Raw genomic sequence first — 16635 nt, 5'->3', positions numbered from 1 at the left:
GAGGCTCATGTCCAGAAGAGGGAGTGGGGATAGAGCATGTATGTGTGTGCGTGTGTGTATGCATGTGTACACGTGTGTGCCGAGTCAAGTCAGGGGATGGACAGTGTAGTGAGCCTCCACTTCTTTCACTGGGACCACTTGGCTCTGAACTGTCATCCCTGACAAGCTTTTCATCTTCTGCTTCCCAGGGCGACAACTGTGAATTACACATGAAGTCTACGCCCTGGTAAAGTACCCTCTTTTCTGTTTCTTTTTTCTTTTGTCACTTGTGCTTTTGGTGTCATATTTAAGAAACCATTGCCTAATCCAAGGGCATGAAGATTTACTCCCATGTTTTCTTCCAAGAGTTTTATTGTTTTAGCTCTCACATTTAGGTCTAGGATCAATTTCGAGCTAATTTGTATATACGGTGTGAAATAGAGGTCAACTTCTTTCTTTTGCATGTGGATATCTAGTTGTCCCAGCATTGTTTATTGAAAAGACTATTCTTTCCCCTCTGGATTGTTTTGGCACCCTTGTCAAAAATCAAGTGACTGTAATTTCCATTTACAATTTGATTAGTTCTTTGTCCTTGGACAAGTTGTTTAACCTCTCTAAGTCTCAGTTTTTCTCAGCTGTAAATTGGAGCAATACCAAGAATATTGTCCGTTGTTGAGCTGCTTTGAGGATCCAGTGAGATAACACATATGAAGGACCCAGTGATCTGTCTGACAAGTGGGACGCTCAGCAAATATCAACTAACGTTATTACTATTGTTGTTTTATTATTCATTCTTTGTTGAGGCTAAGGAAAGAGTTATTTCCTCACAGCTGTGTCGGCAGGTCTGGTCTGGACATGGAGGAAACACGATGGGAGAGCTCCCAGGCTCTGCCTTCAAGAAGATGTGACCTTGTTAGTGACTCAGGTCACTAAGACTGAGGTCGGAAATTGTCAAGGTCCATTCACCTGGAGTCACTGGGGGGCTGGGCCTCAGAGGATGCAAGAGATGTAGGTGGGCAGAGGGAGGAAGCTTCTGGTGAAGGCAAGGGCTGCACGAAGGCTCAGAACCGTGACTGCTTCTGGAAGTAGCAGGAGGTGAGGTGGGCTCTTGGATGCCAGGCCAGGAGCCTAGGCTTGTTCAGGGCAGGGATGTGATGAAAAGAGGGCAAGCGTTAGGCATGCTGCAGCAGCTCCTGCCCTACCTGCCTTGTACACGTGTAGGGATGACGGGGTGAGAGCAGGGATGGGAAGGCTTTATTGTCAATCACACAAATACACAGGACGGTCATTACTCCTAGAGCAGGAAGAGCTTACTGAGGAACGTGAGCCACAGGAAGGGGACCTTGTTGTTCCAGCTCAGAAGAGCCCTTACTGTAGAGTCTTGTCCAGAGGGATTGGCCAAAAGGATCTCAGGGCCCCTGGTCACCAATGTCTGGCCTTGGGCTATAGAAGGTGCCTGGGGAAAGCCTTTCTGGACTTTCCAGATCTTGCTGAGGAGGCAGGGGTTCAGTGAGTCCCTAATTTTGTGAAGCCTGCTTACAGTGCCCAGTTAAGGCTTGGGGGGCTTTATATTTTTTATCTCATTAAGTGCTGAAGACAGTGCCGGGAGTTGAGCATGATTAACCACATTTTACAGAGGAGAAAGCAGAGACCCATGGTCACAGAAGTGGTACGTGGCAGAACCAGGCTTCAGGCCTACGTCCAACTGACCCTAAAGCCGTGTCTTCTCCATGGAGATGGAGTCAACAGGCCCACTCAGCCAAGATCCTCTGTCCCCACAGCCCCCAGACGCTGGACGTGCGGCTGGGCTTCAGCCTATGCCCGGCAGAGCTGGAGTTCCTGCAGAAGCGGAAGGTGGTGGTGGCTGAGGCGCTGAAGCAGGTGTTGCAGCTGGAGGAGGACCTGCAGGGGGACGAGGTGGGTAAGCAGGATCTGCCAGCCTGGGCTCAGTGCCCGCTGTGAGCCAAGCTTGTCCTTCCCACACAGCTGTGCCAGCTGCCCCTAAGCCCTTCCCTGCCCCAGGGCGGTCTCGGCACTGCCTTTCCTGGGTGTTCATACTGCTGAGGTTCTAGGTTCCCAGGTGAGGGCTGTGCTGGATGTGATCCAGTTGTGTGCTCACCAGGCGGGGAGGGCAGAGGAGAGAGAGAAAGGAAGAGCCCTAGCTTCTCCTCCCCGTGCAGTAACAATCCTAAGATGGCTAATGAAGTCTTACTTACATGGGGACAAAACGACCTCCTCTCCCCAGTCAGGAAAACGTTTGAAGCTCCACCGCCTCCTATACTCCACACCTCCACCCCAAAGGCCCTTCATTCTTCAGTTCTCCCTTCCCCCAAATATGCACACGTACCACCCCCCCACCCGAAAGAACAGCAGTGGGAAGCTGGAGAGAAGCAGCTTCCACGCACAGAGCCAGCTTCTTCCCACAGGGCAGACAAGGCTGCCTTTGTTAGAGCTTTCCGTCACCTCCCTGGTGTGGACTGAGGCCCACACTCTCCCGGGCAGTAGGTCAGCCCTCCGAGAGCTCGCCTTCTGAGGCCGACCACAGGTGTGGACGGAGACCTCATGCCTAAGGAGGGCTGTGGTGGGGCTTCAGCCAACAAAGGGGTCTTACAGTTCCCACTCAAATGAAAACAGTTAGAGGGAGTCTTGGCAAAGAGCTCCTCCTCCCTGTCCCACCTTCAGGGAAACACCAAGAGCATCTTAAACGTATGTAAACCCGGAGGTGACGACCCTGCCCCTTCCCACATCAAAAATTCGTTTACTCCTGCTCTTACATGTATGGTATATACTGAGCACATACCACTGTGCCAGGCCCAGGCCTGGTGCCCTAACGTCAGATCCCTTTACAGAAGACGGCAGTTTGCAACCATTAGGGAATCACATACTGGCTGGGTTCTTGAGCAAGCCACCCAGCCTTCTGGACCCCAGTTTCATCATCCATTAACTGAGGGCTAGACTAACAGTGCTAAGAACTTGTCCAACAATGACTTTTTGATTTCCAAATTTGTATAAGGCTTCAGAGCCATTTACTGACACTAACCATTGGGTTTGGAGCTAAGGTCTAATTCTAGACCCCCCAAGTGGCCCTACAATCTGTTAAAGGGGTTTTCAGGTCACTCAGTGCCCCACTCTCTGCTGGCTGTAGCCAGCTCTCCCTCCTCCACTGTCCTTTCTAAACTCCTGTCTATCACTCCAAGTCTTCTCCTACCCAGCCTTGCCCCAACTGTCTGCCTCTGTGTGCCCCCAGGTACCGCTGATAGCCATCATGGCCACTGGGGGTGGAACAAGATCCATGACCGCCATGTATGGCCACCTGCTGGGGCTGCAGAAGCTGAACATCGTGAACTGTGCCAGCTACATCACTGGCCTGTCAGGGGCCACCTGGTAAGGAGCCAGGGGTCACTGTCTGGTGAAGCCCAGAGCAAACAGCAAATGGGCTGGCCTGAGGTCTCTGGTAAAGCTCCCCCACCCCAAGTTAGTGACTCATTAAGCCTGGGTAGCTCTACCACCTTCAGCTGTGTGACCTTGGTCATGCAGCTTAACTTCTCTGAGTCTCAGTTTCTGTATCTGTAAAGTGGGGATAACAATAGCACTGACTTCCTGGGGTTGTTGTGAGAAGCTCTCCCAGTACTGGGTACACAAGAGACACCACACACATCACACATGTTGGTCAGTACTGATGTTACTATTTCCAAGGGGCTGTGGCAGGGACCCAGAAGCGTGGTGGCCAACTATGAGTGAACCACTGGTGCCACCAGGCCCCTCCTGCTGGGGAGATGAAGCTGCCCTCTCTCAGACTGTGCCAAGTCTCCTAGGGTGGGTGGAGCTGGCGCAGCTGATTGGCTGCCCTCATTCCAGCCCAGCACCCATCCCCGCCCACTCCCTCTGCCAACGGGCTCCTGCCTCCTCGCTGTCTGCTGGTGAGTGAGCACTCGCCTCCCCCAGGTGAGGCCAGCGTGAGGTTGACTTCTCCAAGGGAGCCCCGGTGCCTAGGGCTCACAGTGCTTGTAGGCGCCCACAAAAATGCTTTCATTTCTTTTAAGATCAGAGGGAAAAAAATGAACATCTAGGTTGAAAAAAATGTTTTAACAAGTAATATTACTATATTTGTCTTTATACAGGCCATAAAATATAATAAGGGGCCCCCAAAGTTATAACGCAGCCCCGGTCCAGGGTGGCCGGGACCCAGTGACCACCTAAGGCCTCTCAGCCGGGGCTGCATCTTATTCTGTCCAGGACGGGTGGGCCTCTGAACCCTCGAGGTCCTGAGCTGCGCCCCTTATCCTGGAGGAGCTCAGGGTAACTTGCATTTGAGTGGGTGGCTATGAACTCGCCCTGGGAAAGCCCAGCGCTCCCTGTGCCTCAGGGGCCCCATGCCTCAGCCCAGATGGGATAGAAAGATGGCTGACAGTTATTGGCGTTGCCTCTGTTTCCGATGGATCATCTCATTTCTTCTTCACAAGAAAACTATGAGGGAGATGTTGTCATTATGCTCATTTTACAGCTGGAGAAACAAAGGAATTTGCTCAGGTCATTCAACTAATGAGTGGTAGAGCTGGGACTTGAACCCAGGCTGTCTGAGTCCAGGCCCACATGTTTAATCTCCACATTAAACTGTTGCCCATGGGTAGGTGTTAGATTAAGGAGATAAGCCTGCTTCCGTCAGGGTGAAGGGGCACCTGCCTCCTCCTGGACTGCTGCTGGGCCAGGCAGGAACTGAGAAGGAACTCAGGCCCTGCCTGGAAGAGGATGGGGAGGGGAGGGGCTCCTGGCCTGGAAAAGCACTGGGAAGGATTCTGTTAAAATCAATCATTTGTAATGGTTTTGACAGCTTTTTAAAAGTATCAAAATAACAGAGTGAGCCTTATGGAGATCAGGGGGCTTTTTGTTGAAGAAATCTCCCGACCAACCCCCACCTTCGCAGACCAGAAACGAGTCCTGTGAAGGAAGAGGCCACTGTTCAGACAACCATGCAGCTGCAGACAAGGTCCACTGTGGGGTGAGGGGTTCCTGGGGGCTGGCCTGACATAGACTGAGAAAAGCTGGGTCCAGGCCAAAAAGAGGCAGACAGAGGCAAAGACCCAGGGCTAGGGGGATCTCCGTCTTTGTTTTATTCCTCCCTACTGCCCACACATAAGTTAAGAAGAAGAAGGGGAAGTCAATCTTTAGCTGGCATTAACTATGGAAATTAATGTGGCAGAGTGGGAAGAGTCCAGGATTTGGAATCAGCCAAGCCTTGGTTCACATGGGGGCCCCACCACTTACGTTGTCCAGGTACTGTTCTAACACCTTACATTACATTAACTCATGTAATCTTCACAATAACTCTGTGAAGTAGGTACAATTATCATCATTCTCCCCATTCCACAGATGGGGAAACTGAGGTACAGAGCAGTTAAGTAACTTGCCCAAGATCACACAGCTAGTGAGTGGCAGGGTCTGGTTTTGAACCCAGGAAGATCTGGGTCTGGAATCCTCTCTCTTAAGCAACATGCTATCCCTGACACGCAGCAGGGGGTCAAGAAACAGCAGCAGTTGTGACTATGAGTAATAAAGGTCACGCTCCCCCAGCAGGCCTCTTCCTCCCCGCTTTCCTCCAGGCTCCTCTCCTGGCAGGTTAGGGTTTCCTATGACCCGCCCACCTTCTTTCCTGTCAGGGTCCAGGGTTGATCGGATCAGGGCTGGCTCATCTCTGTCAGCCACGCCTGTCTCTCTCCAGGACCATGGCTACCTTGTACCGTGACCCTGACTGGTCCTCCAAAAACCTGGAGCCTGCCATCTTTGAGGCACGGAGGCACGCGGTCAAGGACAAGTTGCCCGCCCTGTTCCCAGACCAGCTCTCCAAATTCCGGGAGGAGCTCCGGCAGCGCAGCCAGGAAGGCTACAAGGTCACCTTTACAGACTTCTGGGGCCTGCTGATCGAGGCCTGTCTGGGGGACGAGGTAGGTGCTTAGCTTCTCCTGGGCCCCACCCTGCCCTTGCTGATGTCCAGCTCTCTTTCTTCATCAGGGGGTGTCTGGACTTACATTGCAGCAGAAGGAAGTTAGATTAGACCTGCAAGTGCATCCTTGGGCTTTAAGAAGCATGAGGCACCCGAATGCATGATGGAGGAAGACAGTGGGATTATCTTCCCACATCCCCTTAGAGTATGACTGAGACCCTCATGTTGGGGGTGGCTTAGGTACGACCCTGCGGAGAGGCAGCATGTCCTCTGAGAGCCTTACCAAGACACCATGAAAAGAAAATGGGGAGGGAGCTGGAGAAGGCTGGAGAGCCATCAGACTGTGGCGCAAGTCTGACCCCAAGTGGAGGAGAGAGGGAAGAAAGGCTGGTGGAAGGTTCAGCAAGGCTCTTGGAGAGTCATCTAGCCAAGTTGGCCATCAGAGGAGTCCAGCACCACCCCCCATCCCCCGAATGGGCCTGCCTCAGTATCCCTGCCAGACTCAGTCATGGTCTGGGAGCAGCCCAATGGGAAGTGTGGCCTCAGCGCAAACTCAGCCAAGGATTTCAGAGCCCAGCAGCTGGGGCCCTAAGTCAGTTACACTCCCTGTAGTTGACGGTCTGCAGGGCTTCTTCTCATGACCACCACACAGAGGATGGGCCCAGTGAGGTTCCTTCCTGCTCTGAGATCCAATGATCTGAGCAATATGTGCCCAAGAAGAGAGCCAGTCTGTGTTGGAACCCAGCTGCTGTGAGAGCCATGTGGGACGTGGTGGAGCAGTGGGATCCCAATGGGATGCTATGGTCCTGGACATCAAGGTAAGTTCAGCCAACACCTGGACCCTTCCAGCTACACAGGCCCCAGGGAGGAAACAACTTTGACTGTTGCTTGGCCCCAAAACAGAGCTTCCCGCCTAACTTCTATCCAGGCCCCTGGCTGTCTGCTCTACTCCCAGAAGGTGTCTGAGGAGTTCTGAATTCAAATCAGAACTTGCCAGAAGGAGGAGGGACAGTAAATTGTTTTCTAGTGGGTCCCATCTTCCAGAAAACACAGACAATTTGAACTACCAAAGATGACATGAACCTCATCTTCAACATTCATTCAATACCTCATTCATTCCTTCAACAAAATTAAGTACCTCTTGCAAGCCAGGAACTATGCTAGGCAACAGGGCTTCAGACTCGAGGCATTCACAGCTCTTGATGGATCCCACACCACCCTGCCCCTGTTGATAACCCATCTAATCTGTCCTCGTGATGAAGCAAGGGACACAGAGGCTGAGGGTGTTGGCTTTTGGATTCAGGCAGGACCGGGTTTAAATTCTGGCCCAGCTCTGTGCTATTCCTTCAATTGGAATTACATCAATGTGTGGTAGTTCACATTTCTAACAGTAGTTCATGCCGCATGTGATGGGGGGGGGGGAGCACCAAGGCATTGCCTGAGTGTTGCCAGGGTTTGGTGTGGGGAGGAGCCAAGGTTCCCAGGAAAGCAAGTCCAGGATTGATGTCAGGAGGCCTCTGCTCTTCCACTCTGGCCAAGACAGGAGCCTTCCCTCTGGCCCCCTTGACATGAGTGTGGACTGGGCTCCTTCCTGAGTCTGCAACTTCCTCTACTTCCAGGACAGTCAGCTCTGTGGTGCTCCTATCTCTGGGCCCAGTTACAACCCTGTTTGCCTTTCAAGGGAGACCCAAGAGTCGTTTGGCCCCCACACATGTTTGCCGTCCCACACAGGTTCTGTGGCCTTCCACACCTGGGTGGGGTCAGAGCCTGGGCCTCTAAGACCTCAACTGGCCTTGTCTACACTGGCTGAGGTGACCTATAGCCCATGCTGATCTGTAGGACTCTACTCTGATTATTCAGAACAGTGATCTGGGGACTTAGAGGGACCTTGGCTGCCATCTGGTGCTGAGTTTCTAAGTCTTTTGTTAAAAAAAGAAGCTTTCTTTTCCCAAACAAATTTTATGAGGGAGCCCAACATGCAAAGTAGATAAGAAAAATGGAGCTGCTCCAGTTGAGTGGGACGAAGAGGGGCTACCTCTTCCACCTCTACCTTTTCATTGTCTGGTCCCTGAGACCCCAGGAGAAGCCTAGGACTCTGAGGGACAGTCCTAAACCGCAGGTCCAGTCCCACCCCCATCCACGTGTCTGGGGTGGTGAACAGCCCAAGGAAAGTGAACATTCTACAGGTACATTTTAAGAACAGGTGTGACGGGTGTCAGCTGGGACCTACAAAGCCTCCTGGTGGCCTCAGGAGCCAGGAAATGGGCTGCCGGTGGCCCACGCTGTCCCCTTACTCTGCGCTGCCCCAAGGCTGCTTGTCTGCTTCTTCCCCTTCCCCATTCGTTTACCCGCAGAGAAATGAATGCAAACTGTCTGATCAGCGTGCTGCTTTGTGCCAGGGCCAGAACCCCCTGCCCATCTACCTCACCATCAATGTCAAGGATGATGTAAGCAACCAAGATTTCAGAGGTAAAACTGGTGGCTAGCAATTTGCGAGGGGGTCCCTTCTCAGCAGGCAAAGGGACCCAGCACACCCCCCAACCACACTTTGCCAACCTCCATATCAGAGAACTGTGCTGACAGCTGAAGAAACCAGCTTTGCTACCCCCTTCAGCCCTGTTGTATGGGGGTGGTGGGGGTGGGCAGGCAGGGTCTTGTGGCTTCCCCAGGGCAGGGGTTTGATGGAGCAGGAGTAACAAAGTTGTGAAGGGAAGGGGTACTAGATATTTCTTAGCTGCCCAGAGGGAGAGGATCTAGAGACCTGCCCTGCTTCGGGGTCAGTTTTGGTCCCTGTTCATCTGGTTTTGAGGAGCAAATGAACATACAGATTGCAAAGCTGAGTCTTGTCCGGCCAGCAGAAGCAGACCGCGGGCACCCCCATGTACCCTGCAGGGGAACTGTGACCTGTCCCAGGCTCTTCAAGGCCCCGGGTGGCGAGGAGGGAAGGCAGGGCTGGCCCGGCCTGAGACTGACACCATGGCCCGCTGCTTTGTGTGCAGAGTGGTGCGAGTTCTCCCCCTACGAGGTGGGCCTGCAGAAGTACGGGGCCTTCATCCCCACTGAGCTCTTTGGCTCTGAGTTCTTCATGGGGCGGCTGATGAAGAGGATCCCAGAGTCAAGGATGTGCTTCATGCTAGGTGACTCTTGGCTGGGGGAGGCCCCTGGGCACCCCGCCTCATGCTGGCCAGGCCATGCCTTTGAATTAACGGAATGACAGGGAAGCACGCTCTCTTTTCCCTGAGGGTCTTGTCCCAGGTGCTGGGGCTGGTCGGGGTTATCCCTTAAGCTTGTAACCTTCCTGGCATTTGCCAGCATCCCCTCATCCCAGGAGAGGCTCCCGAACCTACCTCGAGACTGGCCTCCCAGACTGTCCTGATCTCCCTGTGACCCTTTGGGCCCAGAAGGACCTGACAGAGGTCCCCAAGTCACTGGGGACCAGAGGGATCTCTCCCAATGTCCTAGTCTCCAGTGGTCTCCCTGGGGTCTGTTCAGAATTGGACTGAGAGTGGCAGGCTGAGATGGAAGCTTCAGGAACACCAACCTCCTCCTCCTTTGGCTCCAGGCAGCAACGTGGCTGCTTCCAGGGCCCACCCAGCTGCTAGGATCCAAGGGGCCAGAGGGGAGCATGGAGTGATGGCCGAGTCTCTGGGGAAGCCTGGCCAATGCTCCCTGGTCCTCTAGAAGCTGGGGGCACTAAGTGTAGGGGCCGGGCTGTGGTGTCCACTCCTACAGCTCTCCCCTTCAGAGTCTGACCGGCATCCAACAAAGGGCAACCTCACAAAACAGACCCGTCTCTAGAGCCTCCACACAGTTTTATGCCCTTATTTAAACTAGTCATCTACACCACCCTCCCTTCTATCTGTCCTAATCCAACCCATCCCAGAAGGTCCAATTCAAGCCCCATCTCTTCCATGAAATCATCTGGAAGCCACCAGCCCATGGTGGCCTCTCCTTTCTCTGAACACCTGTGCTATTGGGCATGTGGCTCAGAGACACTTGGGCTTGAACTCTGGCGCCTCATTTATTAGCTGTGTGAAGTTGGCCAAATTACCTAACCTTTCTGTGCCTCAAGTTTCCTATCTCCAAATTGGGCTTAAGAGTAAAACCTACCTTACAGAGGATCCAAATGGGTCAATGTATGTGAAAGATCTCATATAAGTATTTTTATTAACGTGTTGCATTTTTAAATCATAACAATAAGAGATAGCACTGGATCTATCAAGTGTTCACCATGTGCCAGGCACTGTCCTAAACTGGTATGTTAACTGATGCAAGGGGTGGCATCTGGACTTGAACTGGAAGCCTACACTTGTCAGCATTAAGTCCCTGCTGGGGCTGTGCCTTAGATGCCTTCACACCCTCGCCCAACTCTGAGAGGAGGGCGGAGAAGAGCAGAGGGCTGGGGATCATCGGTGTCCTGTGTCGAGCTGCACTGTGGGGAGAGGGAAACCAAAGTCTGCCCCACCCCCTGAGCGACCTGACTTGGAGGCACCATCAAGGCCAAGGCAGAAGCAGTCAGTATTTGGGTGGGCCTGGGGCTCTCGGGCAGAGCTGCTCACGGCTGACCCTTCTCCCTAGGTTTGTGGAGCAGCATCTTCTCCTTGAACCTGCTCGATGCCTGGAATCTGTCCCACAACTCAGAGGAGTTTTTCCACAGGTGGACGAGGGAGAGAGTGCACGACATCGGTGGGCGACCCACTGGCTTCCCCTCTTGGTTGGGTGATCGGGGGTGGAGAGGGGTGGATCACAAACTGAGGACCAGTCCACTGGCCACATGTTTCAACATGGTCTCTGTGACCCACAGAGATGGGACGGCAGCTAGGGCTAGAAAGTCTTCCCAGCCTGGAGGGGAGGGTGATTTGGGTGGAGACACCTGTGCCTAGGCCCGGTCACAAGCTCTGGGGCCAGCTCTGGCCTGTTGGGAGGAGTTGATCCGCTGTGCAGTAGGCTTGGCAGGGCTGCATGGTGCCCAGGAGAGCTAACAGGGGTAGGGATCTATGAGCACAGTTAAAAGTCACTCTTTTAGACTCACTGTCATCTCTAGAACTCCTCCTTACCTGTCATCATCCCCACCTCCACCACCCTGTCTCTGTTCTGTCTCTCGCCGCAGTCCTCCTGGCCCCAACGCCAGGGCCTTAAGAACTAGGCAAGGAAAGTGTGAACTGCACTTGGTGAATGGCTGACCCCTGGGTGCCTGGCAACCATGCGGTGCTTTACCTGGGCCATCTGGGGACCCCAGCTCTTGTGACCTGCTCTCCACTCCCCCCTCTGCCTTGCAGAAGACGAGCCGCTCCTGCCTGAAATCCCCAAATGTGATGACAACGTCCTGGACACCACAGTGGTGACCCCAGGGTCGTGGCTGTCCAACACTTTCCGCAGCGTCCTCACCCATCGGCCCTTCGTGTCTGAGTTCCACAACTTCCTGCAGGGGCTGCAGCTGCACACCGACTACCTCCAAAACAGAGAGTTCTCCACGTGGAAAGGTAACGCTGCTGGCTGCTCCTTGAGGCCTGCCTCTCTTTGGAGGAAGGAGAAGTGGATGTCGAGGTTGCCACAGAGAAAGGAGGAGAAAGCTCCTCTGACCGTGTTCATTGGGTCGGGTGGCAGACTCTCCCCACGGTGTAGTCCATGTTTGGTGAGGTCTTGAGCAGTGGGTGGAGTGGAGTGCGTGTTTAAGTAACTAAATCTGTACGACAGCTCTATACAGAATCTGATCAACAATCCCAGCGGGTAGAAGTTGGGGCCCTGATGGGGAGACGTGTGCCCCAACTTTCTTCAGCTGTGCCCTGGGGGCACCTTTTAATGTGAATGGTGGCCCTGGATTTGGGCAGGTATGGCCCGGCTCAAGAACCCCCAGATGGTAAGTGGCAGAGCCGGCTCTTAAGCTGTGGTCTTGCAGCTTCAACCCAGTGCCTCCTCCCCATCCTGCTATGGCTCTAAGGTTGACAAGGTGAGGTATTTTATTTGACCACAGCCTGCAAATGGCTGCTTGAACCTAGCCTAATAATCCTCGTCCTCATCGGCTAGGGCAGAAAGGGCAACTGGCTCTGGGCCTGGGGTTTGCACTAATTTAAGGATGGTCTTACATCCCTGCTACCCTACACGCTCTGTGGCTGAGTCAGTGGGTTTTCTGTGCATGTTCCACAGAAGACTTGCTAAAACCCCAAGATAATGCTGTTCTTCATCAGCCCACCCAGAGGGACATGAGGACTTACCGGGCATCCTGGCCGGGATGGGAGGGCTGGAGGCCCAGGCTGAGGTGAGGGAGCTCCGTGCAGGACACTCATCCCACCAGGTGCCTCTGACCATCGCTGAGATCAGGGCGCCAGGGCGTGATGGTAACTGGAAACCTTGGCTTTCAGACACCGTGCTGGACAGTTTCCCAAACCAGCTGACAGAGTCTGCGAACCACCTGTGCCTGCTGGACACGGCATTCTTCGTCAACTCCAGCTATCCGCCCCTCCTCAGGCCTGAGAGAAAAGTTGACCTCATCATCCACCTCAACTACTGTGCCGGGTCCCAAACAAAGGCAAGTGAGGCAGAGAAAGGCTCCCCCAGCCCAAGCAGAGTGCTGAGCCTCTTCGGAGACAGGTTCCTGAAGGAGCACCTTGAAGCCGGGAAATGGGAGAGCATGCGCTCCCACAGACTCCAAGACAGCGTCAGAGAAACTCCAGCCGCTCTGCCTGATATGCGATTAGATGTCCAAACCTCGGGGGGCAACCAGCTGGCCCCCACATGCAGCGGGGCCCAGGGTTTACGCAGACTCACTGGGTGGATTCCAATTTAATTCTTGCATCTGAGTGTTTGCCATATTTGGCAATTCTTCAGCTGCAAAAAAACATTTTAAAAAGTAACCTTAATAGAGTCCAGTCAATTCTAAAGTTTTGTACCACTTCAAAAGCTTGTAACGTCCTATTTTCAAATTAATCACACTGTCCCCTTTTAGTGTAATTACACTAAAGAACCAGGGACCAGAGATTTTTATTTATTTACTTTTGAAAAGTTCTGGCCTTTTAAGGGAAAGAAACTTGTTTTTTTGGGCCACTTTAGTACAGTCCTGTCCTGAAGCAGGGAAAGGGGAGTGTAGACAGATAAGGATGAAATCAGTGATAATGACCTATGTTTGTAAGTGAGTGACAGCATGCTTTCCTACACTTGATCCTTATGCCAGCTCTTTGACATAGATGGCATAACATTCCCATGTTACAGATGAGGACACTGAGACACAGAGAGGGTAAGTGGCTTGCTTAAGATCACACAGCTAGTGAGTGCGGAATAGGGGGTAGAACTGAGGGTTCTGACACTCTAAGTCTACTGCTCTTTGTTGCATCTTGTTTATAAAGATGCCCTTTCAGAGTCCTTTCCAGCCCTGTGGCACTTTCTCAGTTCCAAAGTCCATGCACGTCCCACAGCACCACGTCACCTTGTCAGGGTGCCACCCATATCTTCCCAGGTCTGTGTTTGGGTGAAGCTTCGCTGAAAGGGTTTCTGTCCAGTTTACTTGGAGAAGGAGCCTGCAGATGGACACACACCAAGCTCCTGCCTCAGGACCTTTGTCCTGACCCAGCTTTGTCCTAAAAATAGCGCCAATAGGCAAAGCAGTGGGAGCCCTGAGTTGCCAGCTGGGGCAATCAGGAAGCTCTGTTTCTCATCCACCCCGCCCCTCCTAATCCTCAAACATGTCGTCCTGTGCTATCCTAGCCCATGAAGCAAACCTGTGAGTACTGCACCACGCAGAACATCCCCTTCCCCAAGTACGAGCTGCAGGAGGAGGAGGAGGAGAAGCTGAAGGAGTGTTACCTGATGGAGAACCCACAGGAGCCTGACGCCCCCATCGTGATTTTTTTCCCACTCATCAACGACACCTTCCAAAAGTACAAGGCCCCAGGTAAGCCGCCTCTGGGCTTCGTTCCCACCACCTGCTGGCCTTGGACCGAGAGCTCCTGTCCTTAGACGTGTGCAGTCTTCTTATAGCACGAACGGGGAGCCTGGTTCAGCTCCAGTCTGGGCCAACCTTGGCTTTGGCGAGAAAGAAAAGACCCCCACGCCCCTATGTGCTGACAACGTCCAACTCGAGTCTTCCAGGCCACATTTACTGACCTCCAGAGATGCTCCTGGCACTGTTTTGGTGCCAGGGAGGTCCTGAGATGGGCAAGCTGCATCCCTGCCCTGAGGAGCTTGGAGGGGTGTGTGCACGTGTGCGGGTGTGAGTGTGCATGCCTGTGCATGTTTTCATGCAGGTGTATGTGCCCATGTGGGGAGGGGCAGGTCATGGGGAGAGATACACAAACAAGTCACTACAACTTAATGCGATAAAGGTCTATAGGCAGTCCTTCTGCTGCCTCCAGGTGTGGAGCGAAGCCCCGAGGAGCTGGAGCAGGGTCAGGTTGACATTTATGGCCCCAAAACTCCCTACGCCACCAAGGAGCTGACATACACGGAGGCAGCCTTCGACAAGATGGTGAAGCTCTCCGAGTACAACATCCTGAATAATAAAGACAAGCTCCTTCAGGCCTTGCGGCTGGCAGTGGAGAAGAAGAAACGCCTGAAGGGCCAGTGTCCCTCCTAAGTCCCAAGGAGCCTCCCCGATCCTGTGTCTGCTTCCACCATCAGACTCAAACCCATTGGGGCTGGCGGACCACACAGCAGGCTCCACACTCTGGCAAGGGGTGCAGGCTGGCCCAGGCTTTCTGTCAAAATCTAAAAATTAAAAAAAGTTGAGGGAGACAGAGAGAGAGAGAAAGAGACAAAGGAAAATAACAAGGGGATATACTGGGGTTTTACACCCACTGCAGAGAAGGGGTTCTAATAGCAGCAGGCTCGCACATGCCAAAAGTATGGAGAATGAAAGCTAGGCCCAAAGGAGAGGCTGGTTCACCTTGAAACCTCAGACTCAGAGCTGGAGTTCAGAGCCCTCCGCTCTCTGCTCCTCTGCCCCCTCACTCAGAGGGCTCAGGGAATGCGCCAGAGGAGCTGAGAAGCACTCGGGGTTCTCTGGAAAAACGCTTTTAAATTTAAGGCAATTATATTCCTGTGATTTTTATAGTCAATTGTATTTTGTGGCTTTTATTTTTATGAATCAGGGTCTCAATAGGAAGTGTGATGCTAGAAGATCTAGATGGAGCATTAGGGACATCTTGGTCTCTTGAACAACAAAGCCAAACAGGTGACGGCTTTCAGCACCCTTCTCTAGCCATTCAGAGCCTGGGGCTGGTGATCCCGTGATCCTGCCTGAGCATTCAGCTCCAGGGAAATGCCAGGCAAGGCTCAAGTCTGCAGCTTAGATTCACCAGGTCTGGGATGCAGCTCAGGGATGGCTGGGCAGGTAAATGGACACAGGCATCAGGTGGGCGATGCTGCCCAGTGCTGCCCACTCAGAGAGGCCGACACTCGCTGACCAACCCGCTCCAGAAGCACTTCTCAGTTTTATCACCCTCCTCTCTGGTTTCCAGATGGAACTATTAATTTCTAAATGGGATTCCTTTTCTGCATCATGTAAACACTATGGGCAGCACATCTCAACTCTTGGAGTCACCCTGAAAGAATGAAACTACGAAGGATCAACCCAGAGAGGACTAGGTTAGCTCTGAGGAAGAAGCCCATCCTTGGGGATAGCTTCCAGATGAATTGCTGGGAAGGCCCTGGGACACAGAGAAGCCCAATCAAAGTATCCAGGCCTCGCATCAGGCTGGGAACTTAACTAAAGAAATGTGCAACCTCAGCCATTGAGATGCCCAGGCTGGTGGAAGGTGTGCCCAGAAAGGCATGTTGTCCCTGTGAAGCCCAGCAAACCTGGAAGACATGGCCCTGTTTCTGGGCCACGATGCTCCCTAAGCAGTCCCTTGGTTGTTAGGAGATGAGCGGTGACAGGTACCAAAAGTTTAGAAAAATTGACCTCCGGTTTACATCCTCGCTACTCAAAGTGTGGTGGGGAACTGGTTAGAAATGCAGAATCTCGGGCCCCACCCCAGCCATACCGAATCAGAATCTGCATTTTCAGGAGTTTTCCACCTCCTCTCCACTGCCCCGCCAGGTGATGCCTATGCATATTAAAGTCTGAGAGGTGTGGATTTATGCCATACCCTCCCGTGAGCTTGGAAAGCATGAATCAATCCTCTGCCCTGAGCCACTGATAAAACCAGGCTTCTGGACCTGCAATATGGTCCCCACCCGGATAATGCTAACCTGGGACGCTGCCCCTACCCACTGCCAGAGTATCCAGCTGCGTCCACTTGGACACCTTTTCTTTCCATCTGCAACAAACAGGCTCTCCTTAAATGATCAGAGTGAGCCACGCAGCAAGGCCTGTTTGTCGTAAGGTGAAGGCAGATGTGCCTTGGGTTCACCAAAGTGTATAAAATGAGGTTTATAAAGTCATTGTATTTTTGAGCACAGAATAAAATGGCCATGTGGGTAAATGCTGTTGACTCATCTGCTCTCATTATCTGATGTTGCAGAACATGCATAACTCCTGCCCTCATCCCTGCCTGGCTTCCCAGGCACCACTGCCAGAGGTGTGAGAAGGCCATTTCCATCCCATCCCTCCTCTCCTCCACGGCTCCCTGTCCTCCCGCAGGGGTGCCACCTTCTTGTGGGGGGTGCTTCTCTGTTTTTATGAAGCCCCGTCAGCAGCTAGTGGAGCCCCAGCTCTTGCTGACCCATGCCGTTTGAAGCTCAGATGGTCTCCAGGAAGCACTGATGGAGAGGAAGGAAGG

The 16635-nt window shown here is 52.9% G+C and overlaps 1 protein-coding gene across 2 annotated transcripts in view; it reads left to right on the top strand.

The window, feature by feature from the left end:
* The window catches only part of PLA2G4E (phospholipase A2 group IVE), a 62304-nt gene extending 45976 nt beyond the window's left edge, over positions 1–16328 (top strand). For both annotated transcript variants that reach the window (XM_058540451.1, XM_058540452.1), the window contains exons 10-20: positions 189–226; positions 1761–1896; positions 3227–3363; positions 5699–5921; positions 8275–8389; positions 8920–9057; positions 10499–10606; positions 11200–11403; positions 12283–12449; positions 13622–13808; positions 14269–16328. In XM_058540451.1, coding sequence (XP_058396434.1) covers positions 189–226; positions 1761–1896; positions 3227–3363; positions 5699–5921; positions 8275–8389; positions 8920–9057; positions 10499–10606; positions 11200–11403; positions 12283–12449; positions 13622–13808; positions 14269–14489 — 1674 coding nt within the window. In that variant the 3' untranslated portion in view covers positions 14490–16328. The remainder of the gene's footprint in view (positions 1–188; positions 227–1760; positions 1897–3226; positions 3364–5698; positions 5922–8274; positions 8390–8919; positions 9058–10498; positions 10607–11199; positions 11404–12282; positions 12450–13621; positions 13809–14268) is intronic.
* The last annotated feature ends 307 nt before the right edge of the window (positions 16329–16635 follow it).

Source organism: Diceros bicornis, chromosome 5, assembly GCF_020826845.1.
Source record: "Diceros bicornis minor isolate mBicDic1 chromosome 5, mDicBic1.mat.cur, whole genome shotgun sequence".
Classification (NCBI taxonomy): domain Eukaryota; kingdom Metazoa; phylum Chordata; class Mammalia; order Perissodactyla; family Rhinocerotidae; genus Diceros; species Diceros bicornis.
This window is presented reverse-complemented; position numbering and strand designations above follow the sequence as displayed.